The sequence below is a fragment of the Mustelus asterias genome, chromosome 1, assembly GCF_964213995.1.
Source record: "Mustelus asterias chromosome 1, sMusAst1.hap1.1, whole genome shotgun sequence".
NCBI classification, from domain to species: Eukaryota; Metazoa; Chordata; class Chondrichthyes; order Carcharhiniformes; family Triakidae; genus Mustelus; species Mustelus asterias.
The window spans coordinates 96,395,611-96,418,173 of record NC_135801.1 but is presented as its reverse complement, the minus strand read 5'-3'; the positions used below and the strand labels follow the sequence as shown (position 1 = coordinate 96,418,173).

The 22,563-nt window shown below is 44.4% G+C and overlaps 1 protein-coding gene across 2 annotated transcripts in view; it reads left to right on the top strand.

The window, feature by feature from the left end:
- Window positions 1–22,563, top strand: part of LOC144495534 (protein sel-1 homolog 3-like) — an 83,715-nt gene that overhangs the window by 26,351 nt on the left and 34,801 nt on the right. For both annotated transcript variants that reach the window (XM_078215607.1, XM_078215618.1), the window contains 5 exons: window positions 2,348–2,506; window positions 7,228–7,448; window positions 15,604–15,783; window positions 17,910–18,029; window positions 21,852–21,992. In XM_078215607.1, the coding sequence (XP_078071733.1) occupies window positions 2,348–2,506; window positions 7,228–7,448; window positions 15,604–15,783; window positions 17,910–18,029; window positions 21,852–21,992 (821 nt within the window). The remainder of the gene's footprint in view (window positions 1–2,347; window positions 2,507–7,227; window positions 7,449–15,603; window positions 15,784–17,909; window positions 18,030–21,851; window positions 21,993–22,563) is intronic.

The window sequence follows — 22,563 nt, the reverse complement described above, 5'->3', positions numbered from 1 at the left end:
AATAAACTTAAACTAGAAATGAAATGTTTAATGAATTTGTTTTGGAGAATACAGTACTTAAGCATTGCCTATATTAGGAAAACTATACAAACCAAAAACAATTCAAACTTTCTGGTCTGGATGAAGCTCAGTAAGAAGTCTCACAACACCAGGTTAAAGTCCAACAGGTTTATTTGGTAGCACAAGCCGCAAGCTTTCGAAGCGTTGCCCCTTCATCAGGTGAGTGGGAGTTCTGTTCACAAACAGGGCATATAAAGACACAAACTCAATTTACAAAATAATGGTTGGAATGCGAGTCTTTACAGGTAATCAAGTCTTAAAGGTACAGACAATGTGAGTGGAGAGAGGGTTAAGCACAGGTTAAAGAGATGTGTATTGTCTCCAGCCAGGACAGTTAGTGAGATTTTGCAAGCCCAGGCAAGTCATGTGGGTTACAGATAGTGTGACATGAACCCAAGATCCCGGTTGAGGCCATCCTCATGTGTGCGGAACTTGGCTATCAGTTTCTGCTCAGCGATTCTGCGCTGTTGTGTGTCGTGAAGGCAGCACTCCGAAAGCTTGTGGCTTGTGCTATCAAATAAACCTGTTGGACTTTGACCTGGTGTTGTGGACTGTACTTACACTAGTCCAATGCTGGCATCTCCACATCCTGGATGAAGCTAGCAGAGGATTTACAGTAATTCACACACATGGGTTTGTCTGAAGGTGCTGAAACTTTTGCACTTTTGGATCTTCTCTGACTTTCCTACTGTAAGTACTTGAGCTTCTGTTTTAGGTTGTGGTCTTGAGTGTATCATCGGTCTCTGGTTTTGAGAGTACCATCACTGATCCTGATATGTGAGCAAGTTTTTGAAAGTTATTCAGAGCTCTTGACCTGGAAAGCTAATGTATCGTCCAAAAATAGATCGAACGCTGCAAGTGCTGTTAGGACGACAAATGAAAAATCTTTGTTATTTTAGCCACTGGATTTAGTGCCTCCCAAGGGACTGTTTTCCATTGTGAAAAAGCAGCATTGCGTCACAACATCAGAACTGGGTTTGGATTTTTATCAAGTTAAATTATTAAGCAAAAAGATGAGCAAGTAAATTTATAACCGGTCAGAAATTCTGTGTTAAGTTCCCTTTGTAATTCAGATACTTTCTTGGTTTATTTGCATCCATTGTTTTTAACGTGTATAATCATAGGGATTTGTCGGTCTTTGTGGCATTCAAGTATTTATTAATATATCAGGGGGAGACAGTGGCATTCTGGTATTGTCACTGGACTAATAATCAAGAGACCCAGGGGCAAGATCTGGAGACCAGTGTTTGAATCCTACCATGGCAGATGGTGAATCTTGAATTCAGTAAACATCTGGAATTAAAAGTCTAATGATGACCGTGAAGCCATTGTCGATTATCATAAAATAATGTTCTTTAGAGAAGAAAATCTGCCAACCGTACCTGGTTTGGCCTACATGTGACTCCAGACACACAGCAATGTGGTTGACTCTCAAATGCTCTCTGATATGGAGGGCAGTTAGGGATAGACATTAAATGCGGCCGAACCAGTGATACCTACATCCCGTAAAAATAAATTCAAAAAAATAAGCTTGAGTTTATTTTCTGGAGCTCTGCTACTTAGAAAGTTGTAGGATATGTCTCCATTATTCTGTGAATTGGCAGTGTAGATATCAGTGGCAGAATTATTTGGAAATCTTGCATGTTGGCATGGTACATAGGATGGAGACATGTCTGTGTCTTGTTTGAAGATAGTGCAGGGATCCATTTTGGATTATATAAATGTTGATTCTTGTGGTTCAAATCTAATTTATAGGTAGCAAAATGTTTGAGTTGGATGCAACATGTGGAATTTGTCACCATCCTGGAAGGTTACAATCCCATCTTGGTGAAGGAACTGACTTATCTTGTTTGAAGTCTTTCTCTTAATAGATTTCCAATCTATTCATGTTGAGTGTTTATGGAAGTTCTTCACCCTGCAGCATAGAACAATGTATACTAAAGTATTCATATCAGTAAATATGAGGATTATTTATGACATAAACTCTTCACGTTCTAAAGATGTGGAATTTGTGTTTGAATGAATCACACGTAACTCGTATAGTCCCCTTCCATTTCCCTGCTGTCACTCCTGATATTGTTATTGTGATTCAAATTTCCTAGTGTTTTCCCATGGGATGATTCCTATAAAGAAGGGATTAACTTACAAATCAAAAGACAGCGGTGCACAGTAAGCGAAAGAGATCCACTTTACATTTTTCCTCAGGAGACTTTTATATTGTAAATCACGGAAAATTCTTCACAATTCAGCAATGATTAAACATGATTATAATCTGATTTATTTACAGGTAGAAGCAATAATTATTATTCAGAGTTGGTCAGTCAATATGGACCAATAGACTATGGTGAAGAAAAATGTGCAGCACGACCCTGGGGGAAGAGAACAGAGAAGAAATACAAGGCTTTATTTGACCTACTTCGGACGATGGCTTTGCAACCAATTTCAGGTAATTGTAAAGCATTTTGTTATGACCTCTGTAAGGACTGATAACTTTTACAAAGAGATTTGAATTCTTACGACCAACTTAAAGGAATTGGATGACAAAATTTAAAATTTTAAGATTGTAAAAAACTAAAATCAACATTGGTTAAACATTGCTTTGTAGGCAACTAATGAACTAAACTAAGAAACAATCCGTTATTAATGTTTTAGTGGACTTGAAAGCCTCCACTTGACATTTATATGTTACCATATACCCTCTACGAATTGCAGCCTTTACAGGAAGCCATTCAATATTATTTCAGCTGCCAACAAACTCGCCCCTCCCTGTTTCACTGAGTCATAATGTATAGTGATGGTGGAAATGCCAAACTGGCCTCCAGCCGCTCACTCTGGTGATTCCTTCCCTCAGCCATGGTAGGACAAATCTTCCATCATCCTTCAAATTCCACCAGTGCCATCTCTTTGACCAGAGGACATCTTCCACCCGCATTCTGTCTGGTAGCTAACAGAGAAATCCTTCTTCCCTTTGCTGACCACAGCAGCTGCTATCCCTGTCTCTATATCCGGGACTTGCTCTCTCCCTTCCCAATGCCCCTGAGACAGTAAGCTTGCCCAAATTCAGGCTAGCTGCTTCTATCTTTGTGTTCAGGTGTGAAATAGACACTTGAGTTTCAACAGAACTTTACCTGCCCTCCTGTACCATGGTAATCAGGTCACCTTGGCATATTGCCATCAAAACTAGCAGGACATATGCTCCTTTTTTACTTGAAATTAAAAGATTTATAATCATCTTATAAAATTTGTATTCTTAACAGTTTACATAAACATAAAAAATGTCCATTACTTTGACTCCCATTGTTGCTGTTCATTAACTTTTTTGTTTATACGCTCAATACTTCCTCTTTTGTCACTTTCATCTATATTATGAACATATGAATCAGAAGCATGAGTAGGCCACTTAGCCCCTCGAGCCTGTTCCGCCTTTAATAACATCATGGCTAATCTGATTGTAACTTCAACCCCACATTCTTGCCTACCTCTGATAACCTTTCACCTACTTGTTAATCAAGAATCTATCTAGCTTTTCCTTTAAAATATTCAATGATTCTACTTCCGCTGCCTTTTGAGGAAGAGTGTTCCAGAGACCCCCAACCTGCTGTGAGAAAAGAATTCTCCTAATCTCTGTCTTAAATGAGTGACCCCTTATTCTTAAATAGTGACAAGGCAGGCTTATACCTCATCTCATTTCTGTCCTAGTTGCTCTGTAGCTAACCATTATGGAATGAAATTTATGAATTAAGAAGATAAACCTTTTAGCTTCTGTCTTCCCTATGGCTTCCTAGCAGTTTCTCACCTTGATGGCACAGATCTGGAACTCCCCATGTTGGGATCATGGCAGCAGGTCCATATCCTTCTACATCCTGGATTATACTCTTTCTGAAAATAGAGCTTAATTTCTCCTCGATAAAAATGAAGGGTGCTTGTTTTTCACTGGTCAGCATTTTCCACATCCATTCTTCTCAGGTGGGTTTAGTGATGGGAGTGGAAAGTCTTGTGAGAGGCCCAAGTGGCGTTTTAAGCCAGCGGGAGTTCACGCCGCGATTGTCTCCATCCCCCACCAGTGACATCACAGGAACACCGTGATAATAAATTTGAATGTCATTATCAGGCCTCTACACCAGCCCCACCCCTGTTAGGTAGCCCATGCTGACATGGTTTCCCATGGCGTGCACCTGGCAGGCAGAACCTGTTTATTTGGTAGCAAAAGCCACACAAGCTTTCGGAGCTCCAAGCCCCTTCTTCAGGAGGGGCTTGGAGCTCCGAAAGCTTGTGTGGCTTTTGCTACCAAATAAATCTGTTGGACTTTAACCTGGTGTTGTTAAACTTCTTACTGTGTTTACCCCAGTCCAACGCCGGCATTTCCACAGGCAGAACCTGCCAGAGGAGCTCAGGTGAGTGCATCGGTCAGGGGGGTGAGTCATGACTGGGCACTGTCCCTGGCACTACAGCGACAGGGGGTAGTGCCAAGTGGGGTGCAGTTCCATCTTAACTTTTGTGCGCTTGGGTGGCCTTTAGAAATGGCACCCAATCTTGTAAAAACGAATTTGCTGAGCTCGCCCTGCCAGTGTGCTGTAATGGAAGCCACCCCTTTAAACTTTTTGCACTATTTTCCTGACAATATGGTGGAGAAAGTCACCATTGGTGCCGAAGCCTTCAATGCCACTTTACCTCCCCGCTGTCAAAAATGGTAAAACTCCGGCCACTGCATTTAACATGCGAATTGAAGTATATGATACAAAGCTATATAATTTTATTTTGTGACTTGCAAATTATCGAGAGAGTCTGCCATTTTCCAGCTTTTTCTAATGAGGAATGTTAAGTCTACTTACCTCATAATCTATATTCATTGACAAAGTGACATCAATAAGAGATAATTTAAGATAATCTAGTCACTAAATTACATAAATCCTTGGCATCCTTCCGTCGATATCCCCTTCAAAATTAAAATCAAAAACAATAATTTAGATATTACTCAGCAAGTAACCAAATTACAGAAATGTAACTACATTCAGATTAACTACAGGAAAGACACCTCTTCTTAGTGTTTTAATGTGTTCGAAAACCCCACGCCGCATTTATATGTTACAATATTCTGATTTATATCAGGAAAGATTTCAAATAGTCCTAGGAAGCTGTGCATTTTCTACGTTACCCCTGAAATTCCTGTATTGGATACAAATATGGAAAGATCACTCAGTTATTGTTTTATCGAGTTAGTGGGCCCTATTTTACCATTTTGATTCTAAGTGCTGGGCGGACTTGAAACTGGGAGTGTTTCAGATCCGACTTTTAGACCCGTTCTCAGGCGCTCCCATACGCACTGTGCCTGCAAAAATATCAGTGATTCCAAACCACGCTGCACAAGCCTGTGGGCGGGGCATAACACACCCAAATCCTGCAGCTTCAATCGGTGCCTCCAACTACACATGCGCAGAAAAAAAAATGATAGAATGCTGCTCCCCTGCCACATCCCTTCTGGGCTGGGTAATGCCTCCCGTGGCCCCCACAGACATTGCCTCACCCCCACAACATTACTGACTCCCTTATCCTCTCTGCCACCCAGACTGATCGTGGGGCCCCTTCCCCCATCGATCTCAGGCAGAGTGTCAGCGGACCCCCCCTTTCTCCCCCACTGATCTCAGCAGAGTGGCAGCGGACCCCCCTTCCCCTCCCACTGATCTCAGGCAGAGTGGCAGTGGACCCCCCCTTCCCCTCCCACTGATCTCAGGCAGAGTGGCAGCGGACCCCCCTTCCCCTCCCACTGATCTCAGGCAGAGTGGCAACGGACCCCCCTTCCCCTCCCACTGATCTCAGACAGAGTGGCAGGGGACCCACCATTCTCCATCCTCCCATACACTGATCTCAAGCAGACAACCGTCGGATGCTTGGACTTATCTCCTCACTATCTTGAGCGCGCGAATTGGACTTATGTGGAACATGTCTGTTTCGCACAGATTCTGGATGGGCGAACGCGGTGGTAAAGGGGAAAGAGCCAGTAAAGTTGAGCTTACGGCCCATTAAGTCAATTTAAATTCATGCAAATGCATTTAAATGGCCGTCGCACCCGTTTTGAGCATGGTCCCGATCGCAGCCATTTTCGGGCCTTGATAAAGGGGGAACCAGTGTGGAAGCGGGCGCAGATCGCGCTATTCGGGGTACATGTTCATAGCTCCTTGAAAGTGGAGTCACAGGTGGACAGAGTAGTGAAGAAGGCATTCGGCATGTTTGGTTTCATTGGTCAGAACAATGAATACAGGAGTTGGGACGTCTTGTTGAAATTGTACAAGACATTGATAAGGCCACGCTTGGAATACTGTGTACAGTTCTGGTCACCCTATTATAGAAAGGATGTTATTAAACTAGAAAGAGTGCAGAAAATATTTACTAGGATGCTACCGGGACTTGATGGTTTGAGTTATAAGGATAGACTGGGACTTTTTTCTCTGGAGTGTAGAAGGCTGAGGGGTGATCTTATGGAGGTCTATAAAATAATGAGGGGCATAGATCAGGTAGATAGTCAATATCTTTTCCCAAAGGCAGGGAAGTCTAAAACTAGAGGGCATAGGTTTAAGGTGAGAGGAGAGAGATACTAAAAGGTCCAGAGGGGCAATTCTTTCACACAGGGTGGTGAGTGTCTGGAACAAGCTGCCAGAGGTAGTAGTAGAGGTGGGTACAATTTTGTCCTTTAGAAAGCATTTAGACAGTTGCATGGGTACAATGGGTATAGAGGGATATGGGCCAAACGTGGGCAATTGAGACTAGCTTAGGGGTTTTAAAAAAAAAGGGCAGCATGGACAAGTTGGGCTGAAGAGCCTGTTTCCATGCTGTAAACCTCTATGACTTTACTCGCCTCACGCCCGACCTTACCAAGTTTTCGTGCCTGAAAACGGACGCAATGCGATAGTAAAATCGGGCCCCGTGTCTCTTCTAAAATCATTGCGAAAATAATTTCAGATGATCATGTAAGTATTTTACTTTTGTATCCCACTGTCCATTGATCTATAAAATAATCTGTCAAAAAATATTGGACTTGTTCAGGAGTTTACAGGGGAAACGGAACAGAGGTAAATGTCATTTAGTAACTAATTTGTAAAACGTACATTTTCTTTTTTTTATATAGCTTTCAGCTTTTTTACAAATCTTTTGTTGTGATCTTGTGCTTAGAATTCACTCATTCACCAAACCTACGATTTACACTTGTTAAAGTTGGTGAGAAACTTTTCCAGAAGGCAGTGGAGATACTTGTTCGTCCAAACAGTAACCATCAGATTGACCACTTGACCATTTCATTAATGGAAGCTAGCTGCTGTGGCTACTACAAAGCAGCCTACTTCCTGGCTGTTATTTTTGAGACTGGTCTAGGTGTGGAAATACAACCCTTACAGGTAATGCAATCAAAGGGATTAAACGTCTCTTTCAACTTTGTTGCCTTGTGTTTCATTTTTAAAATGTTGCTGTTGCGTTTTCCATATTTTGCATTGTCAGAGCAGACAGTTGAGCAGTTTGAACAATGCTGCAGTGAACTGGTTTTGAAACTATTCAACAGCAGGACCTAAATCCTATTATTAAATGTTTTTTTAATGTGGCAGACAGATTAAAATTTATCCTGATTTGCTGTAACATTAAGGTGGATTCCACCTGTTTGCCAAGATCTCTGCTCCAGTAAAATCAAATAGGAATTGCTGGACAAGAAAAAACCCAAGGTTCATCCAATTTGCCTTCTACCATCCTGGTAGTCATAACGTCACAGTGCTGGAATTGTTGACTAATTATCGCAATAAATTTCTATTAAAACGGACGCAGATATGTTGTGATGAAGATCTTGATGTTTTAAAGTCACCTGTTTCTCCCAGGCATGATACATTAACCACGCGTCTCAAATTGATTATATATTATATCTCATAATATTTTCTGCAAGAAATCTATCAAATTTAATACATTGTTCTTGGAAGTTGAAAGTGTTGACCACTGATATTGCGGGGTTTGGTGGGGGAGAGATTTGTGAGTCGTACATCACAGGTAAAGGTCAGCTGATCATATTGGAGGTGTCAGCTCATTGTGGAGGGTTCAATGGGAGAGATGAGCTTGCTGAACCTTGATTATACACTTCTGCTGCACCTATCCCACCAGCAGGGCAGTAAAGATACGCACCTCATGGATCCTTCGCTTTTCACCTCCTTTTACCTGCTGGGATTCCTGAGGTGGAGATGCCGGCGTTGGACTGGGGTAAGCACAGTAAGAAGTCTCACAACACCAGGTTAAAGTCCAACAGGTTTATTTGGTAGCAAATACCATAAGCTTTCGGAGCGCTGCCCCTTCGTCAGATGGAGTGAAAATCTGTTCTTCAACAGTGCACAGAGACACAGAAATCAAGTTACAGAATACTAATTAGAATGCAAATCTCTACAGCCAGCCAGGTCTTAAAGGTACAGATAATGTGGGTGGAGGGAACATTAAACACAGGTTAAAGAGATGTGTATTGTCTCCAGACAGAACAGCTAGTAAGATTCTGCAAGATCAGGGGGAAAGCTGTGGGGGTTACTGATAATGTGACATAAATCCAACATCCCGGTTTAGGCCGTCCTCATGTGTGCGGAACTTGGCTATCAGTTTCTGCTCAGCGACTCTGCGCTGTCATGTGTCGTGAAGGCCGCCTTGGACGCTACGACAACGGATGAATGAACACCGCTCGACAATCACCAGGCAAGACTGTTCTCTTCCTGTGGGGGCGCACTTCAGCAGTCACGGGCATTCAGCCTTGGATCTTCAGGTAAGCGTTCTCCAAGGCGGCCTTCATGACACATGACAGCGCAGAGTCGCTGAGCAGAAACTGATAGCCAAGTTCCGCACACATGAGGACGGCCTAAACCGGGATGTTGGATTTATGTCACATTATCAGTAACCCCCACAGCTTTCCCCCTGATCTTGCAGAATCTTACTAGCTGTTCTGTCTGGAGACAATACACATCTCTTTAACTTGTGTTTAATGTTCCCTCCACCCACATTATCTGTACCTTTAAGACCTGGCTGGTTGTAGAGATTTGCATTCTAATTAGTATTCTGTAACTTGATTTCTGTGTCTCTGTGCACTGTTGGAGAACAGATTTTCACTCCATCTGACGAAGGGGCAGCGCTCCGAAAGCTTATGGTATTTGCTACCAAATAAACCTGTTGGACTTTAACCTGGTGTTGTGAGACTTCTTACGGGGATTCCTGAGGCCAGGGAATCCCAGCCTGTATAAGTTAAAAATGAAAATACTCCTTTTCAAAATGGAGGCATGCGGCTTCTTTAAAGGATTTCAAGGACAAACTCACTCCTGAGATTGGGTTTGTTGTCAGCCCCTCGATTGGAGGCTTGTTTGAGATTTAAAAATGTATTTTGCTTCATACCCACCTTTTGGATGTTTAAAATTGCAGCCAGCACTGATGCTTTAATGAGCTGGATTTTCAGCCTCAAGGCAGATTAGCGAAAGTTGGGAAATTTCCCAGCTCAGCCTGCTCACCTCAGGAGAAAGTATCTGCAAAAGATGGGATTTTCATTGTGGGAGCAAGGATGCAGGCTGAAGTTGGGCCTGCTGACCCAGGGAAGAATTTGGAGGCAGTCACAGGGCCGACTGGGTGCAGAGGTGGGCTGTTGAAAAGGCCCACCTCTGTGTTGTGGGACTTCGTCCCAGTTATAATGAAGATAGTAAGGCCCTCCATCCCTCACCTCTTGCATCATCTTCACTTTCACTCTCTCCCCACCCCCAACTTGCTCCCTATGTCGCATTGATATCACTTTTTACTGTCAACCACCCCCCATGGCCCTCCATGCTCATTCACCTACTGTAAACTGTATAGAACCAATAAATCCTACAGTGAGAATAATATGTAGAATCAAAGCTCTCAAAAAGACATTCGTTGATAATTCCCTACTTTCTGAAAAATCTTTTTAACTACAGGCCAATAAAAGTATTGATCATTCAGACCATTTGAAGTATCAATAGCTGAAACTACAAGCACTTGAAATCTCTTTCTCTTTTGTAATAATGCAATTGACAGAACAGATTGGAGATCCAGAGCTGTAAACCAAGCAATGTATTCCCTGGGGCTCAAGTGTGTCAATGGACTAATGAATCTCTGGGCTCTCCACTTAGCCTCTTTATGCATTCTTGCCTGAAGATTGAAAGATTCAGAAAGAAATAACAGAACAATGGTCAGAGAGCAGGCTCACCCTCCAATTAATGACACCAGGTTGGCTCTCGAAACTGGAGGGCTGTTAGGAAGTTCTCCAACACATTGAAACAGCAGGCCGCTTTTGCATTTAAAATAAATTCCACACCAGCCAGGCCCCCATCCACAGGGTGACCCGTCGTGGCAGCTGAAACTAGGCTAGTGTTGAGGGCCTGTAACTCTGCCGGGAGTTATTGCACCTTAACCTGCCACTGTAAGGCTGCCTCTGGGCAGCTGTAGTGTTCACCGGTGCCTCTGGGGACTTGGAGACTGACTGGAAAATTTTGACTATAGGCTTGAATCGACCTATAACGAATTGAATTAGCAGGTAGCCCCGCTGCCCTCACTTTCCTCCGGCTATTTGGGAAAACGGCAAGGAGCTGGGATGGCACTGGGAAATCAGCATGTGAGGACATTCTGTGCCTGCCCACCTCCAGACCCACCTCTTTTGGGTTTAACAATTAAGCCTGGATGGACAGGCAGAGATTTCTGACACCCGCATGCTGGCAACCAGTCAGGCAGCAAAAGGTGATGAGAAAGTTCGTGTAGGAGAGAAGAGTCAGGAATCCTTTTACTTATTTAAGTAAATCCATCACTCAAATGGAAAATGTAGTGCATTCTTTTCTTTCTCTTGTTGAGTGAAGATGGATTGTATTGAGTGACTTGAGAGAGTCCAGTCACAGCTGTTGTTCTGTTTGTTATGATGTGGAGATGCCGGCGTTGGACTGGGGTGAACACAGTAAGAAGTCTCACAACACCAGGTGTCTAAATCTGTTGGACTTTAACCTGGTGTTGTGAGACTTCTTACTGTGTTCTGTTTGTTCACATTGCTATGAAACAAAGAAATTTGCCGATTTTAGTTTGTGCTCCTTGCCTTACCTTACACATCGTCATTTGGCAAGAGTTCAGTTTATGTACATAGTCTTTATTAAGCTGCATGCACACTTCTGTGTTTATCCAACTGAGTCAAATGTTTTGTCAGTCACTAAAACCTCACTGACAAAACCAAGGGATCAATTCCCTAATTTAATACTTTCTTTGCTTAAACTTATGACTGAAAAGGTGACAACCTTGATGACAAGGAGGCTATGGCAGGTGAGGACCTAGAAACGACCATTATTACTAAAGAGGTGGTGTTGGGCAAGCTAACGGGGGGGGAAGGTAGACAAGTCCCTTGGCCCTGATGGGATGCATCCCAGGATACTAAAAGAGATGGCGGGGGAGATAGCAAATGTGCTTGTGGTAATTTACCAAAATTTGCTGGACTCGGGGGCATCTGGATAGAAATTGTCTCATTGGGAAGACGCAGCATGTGTTCATGAAAGGCAGGTCATTTTAACTAATTTAGTGGAATTCTTTGAGGACATACGAGCGCAGTGGATAACGGGAAACCAGTGGATGTGGTGTATCTGGATTTCCAGAAGGCATTCAACAAAGTGCCGCGCAAAAAGCTGCTGCACAAGATAAAGGTGCACGGCGTTACGGGTAATGTATCAGCATGGATAGAGGATTTTAAAAATTCATTCGAGGAACATGGGTTTTGCTGGCTGGCCAGCATTTATAGCCCATCCCTAGTTGCCCTTGAGAAGGTGGTGGTGAGCTGCCTTCTTGAATCGCTGCCGTCCATGTTCTATGGGTTGACCCACAATGCCGCTAGGGAGGGAATTCCAGGATTTTGACCCAGCGACTGTGAAGGAACGGCAATATATTTCCAAGTCAGGATGGTGAGTGGCTTGGAGGGGAACTTGCAGGTGGTGGTGTTCCCAATTATCTGCTGCCCTTGTCCTTCTAGATGGGAGTACTCGTGTGTTTGGAAGGTGCAGTCTAAGGATCTTTGATGAATTGCTGTAGTGAATCTTGTAGATAGTACACACTGCTGCTACTGAGCGTCAGTGATGGAGAAATTTAATGTTTGTAGATGTGGTGCCAATCAAGTGGGCTGCTTTGTCCTGGATGGTGACAAGCTTCTTGATTGCTGTTGGAGCTGCACCCATCCAGGCAAGTGGGGAGTATTCCATCATACTCCTGACTTGTGCCTTGTAGATGGTGGATAGGCTTTGGGGAGTCAGGAGGGGAGTTACTCGCTGCAATATTCCTAGCCTCTGAGCTGCTCTTGTAGACACTGTGTTTATGTGGTGAGTCCAGTTGAGTTTCTGGTCAATGGTAACCCCAAGGATCTTGACAGTGGGGGGATTCAGTGATGGTTACACCATTGAATGTTATGGGGCGGTGGTTAGAGTGTCTCTTATTGGTGATGGTCATTGCCTGGTATTTGTGTGGCGTGAATGTTATTTGCCACTTGTCAGCCCAAGCCTGGATATTGTCCAGATCTTGTTGCATTTGAACATGGACTGTTTCAGTATTTGAGGAGTTGCAAATGGTGCTGAACATTGTGCAATCATCGGCGAACATCCCCACTTCTGACCTTATGACAGAGGGAAGTCATTGATGAAGCAGCTGAAGATTGTTGGGCCTAGGACACTACCCTGAGGGACTCCTGCAAAGATGTCCTGGCGCTGAGATGACTGACCCTCCACAACCACTTTCCTATGTACCAGGTATGACTCCAACCAGTGGAGAGTTTGCCCCCTGATACCCATTGATTCCAGTTTTGCTAGGGCTCCTTGATGCCACACTCAGTCAAATGCGGCCTTGATGTCAAGGGCTGTCACTCCCACCTCAACTCTGGAATTCAGCTCTTTTGTCCATATTTGAACCAAGGCTGTAATGAGGTCAGGAGCTGAGTGACCCTGGTGGAACCCAAACTGGGCGTCACTGAGCAGGTTATTGCTGAGCGGGTGCTGCTTGATAGCACTTTTGATGACCCCCTTCTATCACTTTACTGATGATAGCGAGTAGACTGATTGGGTGGTAATTGGCCAGGTTGAATTTGTCCTGCTTTTTGTGTACAGGACATACCTGGGCAATTTTCCACATTGTTAGGTAGATGCCAGTGTTGTAACTGTACTGCAAGAGCTTGGCTAGGGGAGCGGCACGTTCTGGAGCACAAATCTTCAGTACTATTGCCGGAATGTTATCAGAGCTCATTGTCTTTGCAGTATCCAGTGCCTCCAGCCATTTCTTGATATCACTTGGCGTGAATCGAATTGGCTTGAGACTGGCATCTGAGATGCTGGGGAGCACTGGAGGAGGCCGAGATGGATCATCCACTCGGCACTTCTGGCTGAAGATTGCTGTGAATACTTCAGCCTTATCTTTTGCACTGATGTGCTGGGCTCCTCCATCATTGAGGATGGGGATATTTGTGGAGCCTCCTCCTCTAGTGAGTTGTTTAATTGTCCACCACCATTCTTGACTGGATGTGGAAGGACTGCAGAGCTTAGATCTGATCCATTGGTTGTGGGATCGCTTAGGTCTGTCTATCACTTGCTGTTTTTGCCATTTGGCATGCAAGTAGTCCTGTTTGGTAACTTCACCAGGTTGATACCTCATTTTTAGGTATGCTTGGTGCTGCTCGTGGCATTCCCTCCTGCACTCTCCATTGAACCAGGGTTGATTCCCTGGCTTGATGGTAATGGTTGAGTGTGGGATATGCCGGGTCATGAGGTTGCAGCTTGTGCTGGAGTACAGTTCCGCTGCTGTTGATGGCCACAGCACCTCATGGATGCCCAGTCTTGAGTTGCTAGATCAGTTTGAAGTCTGTCCCATTTAGCACGATGATAGTGCCACACAACACAATGGAGGTTATACTCAATGTGAAAGCAGGACTTCGTCTCCACAAGGACTGTGCGGTGGTCACTCTTACCAATGCTGTCATGGACAGAAGCATCTCAGCCGGCAGGTTGGTAAGGAAGAGGTTAAGTATGTTATTTCCCCTTGTTGGTTCCTTCACCACCTGCTGCTGACCCAGTCTAGCAGTTATATCCTTTAGGACCCAACCAGCTCGATCAGTAGTGCTGCTGCAGAGCCACTCTTGGTGGTGGACATTGAAATCCACCATCCAGAGTACATTTTGCGCCCTTGCCACCCTCAGTGCTTCCTCCAAGTGTTGTTCAACATGGAGGAATACTGATTCATCAGCCGAAGGAGGATGGTACGTGGTAACCAGTAAGAGTTTCCTTGCCCATGTTTAACCTGAAGCCATGAGATTTCTTGGGGTCCAGAGTCGATGTTAAGGACTTCCAGGGCAAGCCTCTCCTGACTGGTTAACCAACAAAAAGCAAAGAGTGGGGGTAAATGGGTGTTTTTCTGGTTGGTGATCATTGACTAGTGGTGTGCCTCAGGGATCAGTGTTGGGACTGCAATTGTTTACAATTTACAGAGATGATTTGGAGTTGGGGACCAAGTGTAGTGTGTCAAAATTCACAGATGACACTAAGATGAGTGGTAGAGCAAAGTGTGCAGAGGACGCTGAAAGTCTGCAAAGGGATATAGATAGTCTAAGTGAGTGGGCGAGTGTCTGGCAGATGGAGTATAATGTTGGTAAATGTGAGGTCATCCATTTTGGTAGGAATAACAGCAAAATGGACTATTTATTTAAATGGTAAAAAATTGCAGCATGCTGTTGTGCAGAGGGACCTGGGTGACCTTGTGCATGAATCACAAAAAGTTGGTTTGCAGGTGCAGCAGGTAATTAAGAAAGCAAATGGAATTTTGTTCTTCATTGCTAGAGGGATGGAGTTTAAAAACAGGGAGGTTATGTTGCAGCTGTATAAGGTGCTGGTGAGGCCACACCTGGAGTACTGTGTACAGTTTTGGTCTCCTTACTTGAGAAAGGATATATTGGCACTGGAGGGGGTGCAGAGGAGATTCACTAGGTTGATTCTGGAGTTGAGAGGGTTGGCTTTGAGGAAAGACTGAGTAGACTGGGACTATACTCATTGGAATTTAGAAGAATGAGGGGAGATCTTATAGAAAGATATAAAATTATGAAGGGAATAGATAAGATAGAAGCAGGCAGGTTGTTTCCACTGGTGGGTGAAACTGGAACTAGGGGACAAAGCCTCAGAATAAGAGGGAGCAGATTTAGGACTCATTTGAGGAGGAATTTCTTCATCCAAAGGATTGTGAATCTGTGGAATTCCCTGCCCAGTGAAGCAGTTGAGGCTACCTCGTTGAATGTTTTTAAGGCAAAGATAGATAGATTTTTGAACAGTAAAGGAATTAAGGGTTATGGTGAGCGGGCGGGCAAGTGGAGCCGAGTCCACAAAAAGATCAGCCATGATCATATTGAATGGCGGAGCAGGCTTGAGGGGCCAAATGGCCTTATCCTGCTCCTAGTTTTTACTGTTCTTAAAATGCAACTTTTTGGAGTAAACTTTTGTCAGTACCTTTTTTAAAAATAGAATTTCATTGATATTTCATCAGGGCTTATTGTACAGTCTTGTTGCTGCACAAGGAAATGACAGACTTGCCCTAATGCATCTTGGATATAAGCATGATCAAGGTATTGATGGTTACCCCATGGACTACGATATGTCATACAGTTACTACGTAAACATTGCACAACAAACTGCCCGTGATCGGCATGTATTTGATGGAGAACAGGTAAGTGTTATGGACTTGAAAAAGACTTGCAAAAAAGTACATCGTTGAAAATTAAATGACTGTAGTATGCTATTTAATTTGAGGGAAAAGCCTTATTGTCAGAATCAATTTTTTAAAAATCAGTTGTAAAGAATTATGAATTGTTTGAAGATTTCTATTTTATTTTGCATTTTAAGGGTACTGATGTATCAACTCTGTCTGTTAAGATCTGGCTAAGTCATGGTCTGTCTGATATCTGTTGTACTTCTGTCATTGACATAGTTCATGATTAATGACCTCCCTAAACTGGATTCCCCAGTGACACCAGAGATCAGTGTATAACACATTTTTCAAAAACAAAATCAAAAGTAATTGTTATACTCTGGAGATTTATTTTTAGAAGAGGGCTGATATTGAATTTTTGATTTATATTTCAAATAATTGGGTGCAAGGTATTATAAACAAGGAAGTCCCGATCCTATGAATCTCTGTTCTATGGAAGGATATATATAATTATATTGAAGGTGGACCAATGTCAGCCATTTGTGGATTATTTTTGAAAAATTGTTGAGAATCAATGCCCTCCTGAATTTAAGACAATGGGTGGAATTTTCCCATAATTTGTTAAAAATGTCAGACTCTAACTGGGGCGGCACGGTAGCACAGTGGTTAGCACTGCTGCCTCACAGCACCAGGGTTCGATTCCGGCCTTGGGTCACTGTCTGTGCGGAGTTTGCGCATTCTCCCTGTGTCTGCGTGGGTTTCCTCCAGGTGCTCTGGCTTGCTCCCACACTCCAAAGATATGCGGGTTAGGTTGATTGGCCATGAAAAATTGCCCCTTAGTGTAGGGGGACTAACAGGGTAGATATGTGGGGTTACGGGGTTGGGGTCTGGGTGGGTTTGTGGTTGGTGCAGACTCGATGGGCCAAATGACCTCCATCTGCACTGCAGGGATTCTATGATTCTCATTAACTATCACGGGTAGGTCATTGAGGCTGCTGCTATGTTTGCCCCAGCACTATATATCTTAGATGACTGAATTATCTCAGAGCATTGCAATGATGACTCTAATTCTAAATCTTTACTTTCAATACTTTAGTTTAAAACATCTCGGAACTTACAGGATTGCCAACACACATGGTCTTTGCTGAATCCTAGATCCTTTCTGCAACTTTCATAGGTTTTCTTATCGCTAGATTCACAGGCTTTAGCAATCCAGCAAGTGTAAAAGGATCAGTCACCATGCTAGCAGAATCAAAACCAGTTGAAACAAGCCATTGAATGCTGGTGGGCCTGCTGGCAGCTTTGAATGGCCAACAGGCCCACCAGGAAAGGTGAATGCTTTGTTCAGGCAAAAAGGAAAGCATGAATGTGCCAAAATTGAAGTGTGCTAATAAGTGCACAGCATCTCAAAAATAACGAAGGCTGACCAACGTCAGTGCCTCAGAGTGGAAAGGAAACTCCTCCAGATGAATTTTTGTAGCCTTTCCTCCCTGCCGCCCCATATTTGGTGTATAGAGTCCCAGCTCTGACGGCTCCCCAGCCTACTGCTATACTCTAGATCATAGAATCCCTACAGTGCATTTGGCCCATTGAGTCTGCACTGACTGTCTGACAGAGCATCTTACCCAGGCTTTATCCCTGTAACCCCACATATTTACACTGTTAATTCCCCTAACCTACACATTTTGGGACACTAAGGGTCAATTTAGCACGTCTAATAAACATAACCTGCACAACTTCAGAGTGTGGGAGGAAACCGGTGCACCTGGAGCGAACCCACGCCGACACGGGGAGGACATGCAAACTCCACACACACAGTCACCCGAGGTTGGAATCGAACCCGGTCCCTGGCGCTGCGAGGCAGCAGTGCTAATCATTGTGCCACCATGCCAAGAGTACCTCTGGGATCCTCCTAGTCTATATAATACAGCTACTTACTGGACAAACTAATTTGATCTTTCACAAATTGTGAATGTTTCTACAATTGCATGAATTTTGTTTTGTGATTTTACATAACATTCCTTTTCTATAATTTTACTTTGCTGAGATTTGAGCTTTTGCTCATGTTTTAAAATCCTTCCAACTTGTTCTTTTGCCATGACTGCCTTTAGCAGCCCTGTAACTATCATTTCCTACTCTTACAGGCCTTTGTTGAAACAGTAAGGCTGATGGATGATTCCGCTTTACAGAGTCAAACTAAAGAAAACGATGACCTCTTTTTGTGGCTCAGGTACCAGGCAAATCATGGGGATGCATTTGCTCAGGTATATATTTCACATGTCATAATGTTTTGCTTTAGTTTATTCATTCACACATCCTAGTAAATCACCAGATGCCATTCACGTCGGTGGTACCAGAAGATCCTGGCAACATGAAGGGCTGGAACACTCTGACCTCCAAGTGGCCTCATGTTACACTACCTTGGCATAGTTAAGGAGTGATGGGAAATGGGTTTGCACTTACTGTGTGTAAGCTGTCTATCTTGATCATTTGTTAAAAGGAACTACTGGGCAGAATCAAGGTATTTTGTCAGAGACATGGAACAAATTCTTGGCCTTCCCTTTTGGATGAAGAATGATATGTATTGTTGAGAAAGGGAGTAATAAAAGATCAAGCCATTTCATCAACAAAATAACAATGTCAGCCAGAGCTGTTCTTCCCTGCAGGACTGTGCAAAGGAGATTTCTGTCCCTTGGTTTTGCTTGGGAATGTGTGCTTGGGGTTATATTCTGTTATTCTCCACAAAGGGCATCAAACTCTTTGGTGATTTTGGAGTTGCAGATAAGTCTGTGGATGACCCATTCTGACTGGCATTTGGTCTAAAGGAGGTTCGCAATTTGCCACCATGGGGATTGGAAGGGGGAAGGGCAGGGAGAGGAATGTTGCACCTTCTCTGGGTGGCTGCATGTTTACAATGTCATCCACCTCTCCCGCTACTATAGCTCATCCACCGTGGAAACCTTCACCTTGTTTTTGGAACGTTCAGGCATTCTACTGTCCTACTAGCTATCATTCCATTCAGCCCATCGTAAACTCTGCTGCAAATATTCAATCCTGTACCAAATCCCATTCATCTGAAATCTGTCCTCGCTGTCAGTATCATAAAGGTAAAATGATTTTCTTCATGTTTAGATTGCTGCCTGGCCTTGCTTCTCTTCTCTGTTATCTTGCAATATCCCCCCCAAACACAAAGAACAAAACAGCACAGGAACAGGCCTTTCGGCCCTCCAAGCCCGCGCCGCTCCCTGGTCCAAACTAGACCAAACTAGACCTGGTCCAAACTCAACACACTCATCTTCAGATTCTAGAGCGGACTTGTCCAATTTTTTCAGAAGGAGGGGGTGGTGGGGCACATTTCGTTTTTCTCACTCAATGGGACAATGATCAAATTTCTGTAAGATAAGGTTTCATACAACGTTACTCATGAATTTCAAAAATATCAATAAATTGATAAACAAGAGTAATTAATAAAAATGCCCATTAAAATGGGCCAAGCAGCAGTTCATCAATAAACCTATTTTTTTTGCCTTTCCACTAAGCAAAGCCAGAGACAGACTGGGCCCCAGGGTCACTGGTGAAAGATGGGAACCAGGCTTCAACTAAAGAATTGGCTTTAACAACCAGTGACGTTGCATTTGTCTCTGGAGGAGCAGATTCCTGGCTGGCCTCAGCAGCATGCATATGAAAGCAGGTGTCGGAAGCGGGTTGCCTTTCAGCCTAGGTGTTCCTCTTCTCGCACAGGTACGCATTCTCTCTCACTCTCACATATGCACTCTCTCTATCTCTCTCACACACACACATATACACACACACAGACAGACTCTCTCACACACACACACACACAGACTCACACACACGCATTCTCTCACACACACACACAGACCTTTATCACACACATGTGCAAACACCCAAGCTCTCTTACACATACGCAGACGCACGCACACACACACACAGACTTGCACATGCAACCCATACATTTGCTCTCTCTCACATATACACAAACGCACACAGACTCTCTCTCACACACATGCTCCCCACGAAATTTCGAAGCTACTCCAGGAGGAATCAACCAGGGAGTTGGTAGCCAGGTCTTCTCATTTGGCGGGCATACCTGACCTCAAGTAGTTCCCCAACCTGACCTCCAACCGTTCCCAGGCCTCCCCAACCTCCAGTTGTTCCCGGGCCTCCCCAACCTCCAGTTGTTCCCGGGCCTCCCCAACCTCCAGTTGTTCCCGGGCCTCCCCAGCCTCCAGCTACTCAGTGGACATTCTCGACCTCCCCCTGATTGCTGGATACTTGTTGCTTCCTGCTTGCCACCTTGCTTACTGCTCATTTCCCAAGCTCTTGCTTGCTTTCCTTCACCCCACTTTTCCTTGTAGCCTCCCCACATGCTCCCCATGTTGGCTCTGTGCTCCTTCAGGAACCAGTGCCTGTGTATAGAGAGTGGGAGCGTGAGTGCTCTGAAAACAAAGAGGATCCAATCGCCTTCACGTTAGTCACTGCTCATCCAGTCAGAGGCTGATTCTGTCCCAATTGTGCTTTTGATAGGCTCATCAACCGCAAACACGGGAGAGAATCAGCATCTGCTTGCACAAGCAGATCCTTGCAGATCATGCATTCTACTTATCCGTAATCCAAGGAGCAAGTTCACAAGCCGGATATGGAGACTCTCGGGGCTGGATTTTATTGGCAGTCATGCTTTCAGTCGCCTAGGACCCACACTGTAGGATCCCCTCCATAAACCAAATCCTCATCTCCTCCATTTAAGACCTTACTCAAAATTTACCTCTTTGATTGAGCTCCTGATGCTATCACCACCCCCCCCCCCCCCCCCCCCCCCCCCCCATTGTTTATGTCCATGAATTTGGGATTACACCTCTCTGAGGTGCCTTTGGATATTTTTCTTATGTTAAATTTGCTTTGTGAATGCAAGATTTTGATGATGAATGTAAGGAAAGCGATATTTGTTCAAACAATGAAATACTTTCCAAAGTTAATATATTGTGAATAAATTGAGTACAGGAAACATGTCTGAGTTTCAGTGTTGCTCAACTACACAAAAATATTGGTCCAGATTTGTTGGTTTCTGGGTCGCTGAAGACTGGAGGTATGACCCTAGTTGCAAGTCGAACCTCACTGAGGTCCTGACGTGCTCACTGCACGAGAATTTCTCAAACGTTTCCATTTCTGATGGGCAATTTCTCTGCTCCGGGGACCCTTTGAAAAGGTTTCTAACTCTGAGCGAGAATTGGAGACTTCACACATCGCCTGGATAGCTACCCAGGAAATGTTAAATGGAAAAATCCTAAATCATCAACAACTATACGACTGATTCCCCTAGTCACTCTGACTGATCCTGCCTGACTCACCCCCTCAACCCCCCCCCCCGACTACTCCACACCCCCCGCTAGTCACCTGGCTGCTTTCCTTTGCCCCCACTGTCCCCCAGATTTACCCTATGGCAGCTTCTGCTGTAAAAAGGGGGTGGGGGGGTCTTCTGCGCTAATTTGCTTCGCAGTTCCTATGAGGATTCCTGTGCTGAGGGGGTTCTTTTGCATCGTGGATTATGGGACTGGCTTTTAAAAAATATATCCAGTTAAGCATGGTGGCACAGTGGTTAGCACTGCTACCTCACAATGCCAGGGACCTGACTTCAATTCCCACCTTGGGTGACTGTGCAGACTCCGCACATTCTCCTCGTGTCTGCGTGGGTTTCCTCCAGGTGCTCCGGTTTCCTCCCACACTCCAAAGATATGCAGGTTAGGTGGATTGGCTATGGTAAATGCACAGGGTTACAGGATGGGGGCATGGGTGGGATGCTCTTTCGGAGAGTCGGTGCAGACTCGATGGGCCGAATGGCCTCTTTCTGCATTGTAGGAATTCTATGATGCAAAGTGGGTAGTTTTCACTATGATCAGTATCGGATGCAATGGTTCTGACTCTGACTGAAAGAATTGGGCCATTGTATTTTAACTGTTGGAAAAAAAAATGCAAATATATTTTCCTAACATTTGAATGAATTGAAGATTTAATGTGGTTCAGTTATTTTATTCTAGCCAAACCTAAAAGCTTACTAATACTTGCAGCAAAAACTTGCAAGAATGCTGTACTGGGGACAGCAGGGTGTCACACGAGATGTGAAAGCTGCTATGGAATGGTATTCTAGGAGTGCAGAAGAATCAGGAGACCCACTATCGCTGTATGAGTACGGACTTTTCCTTTTCAAGGTAGGTGTTATAAATTGAGACAACAGTGCATCAGGTGGAATCTTACCAAAAAACGGCAGTGTGTCCGGGTCTGACTGAAAACCGACATGTTTCTCTCCAGGGAAACAGGCCGGTGTTGTCTCCAGATCTCATGACACTGTGTCAAAAAAAAATGGGGAGTGTGCTTCACACCGTCAGGGCGAAGGGCGAGGCCAAAACACGCCGGCAAATTCCAGCTGCACTGTGACCGGGGCGCCATGTTTAAAGGGTGCCTCGGTCAGAGGGAAAAATAACCTCCTCTTCACCCCCCCCCCCCCTTTCATGGGGGTCTCAGAGGCTCTGCCCCTCCCGCCGCGATCAGAGCCGGCGCTTTCGCCGGATCTTGAGCCCCCGCTGCCATTTCCGTGGATGGAGAGCACAGGTTCAGGCTCAGATCTTCTCGGGTACTTTGGATTCCATTGATACGATGAAAGGTCTCAACTTCTTTTGGAATTCAGCCACACTGCAAACTGACGAGAGGTCACGGATCTGAAACATTGTTAACTCTGTTCCCTCCACAGGTGTTGCCTGACCTGAGTACTTCCAGTATTTG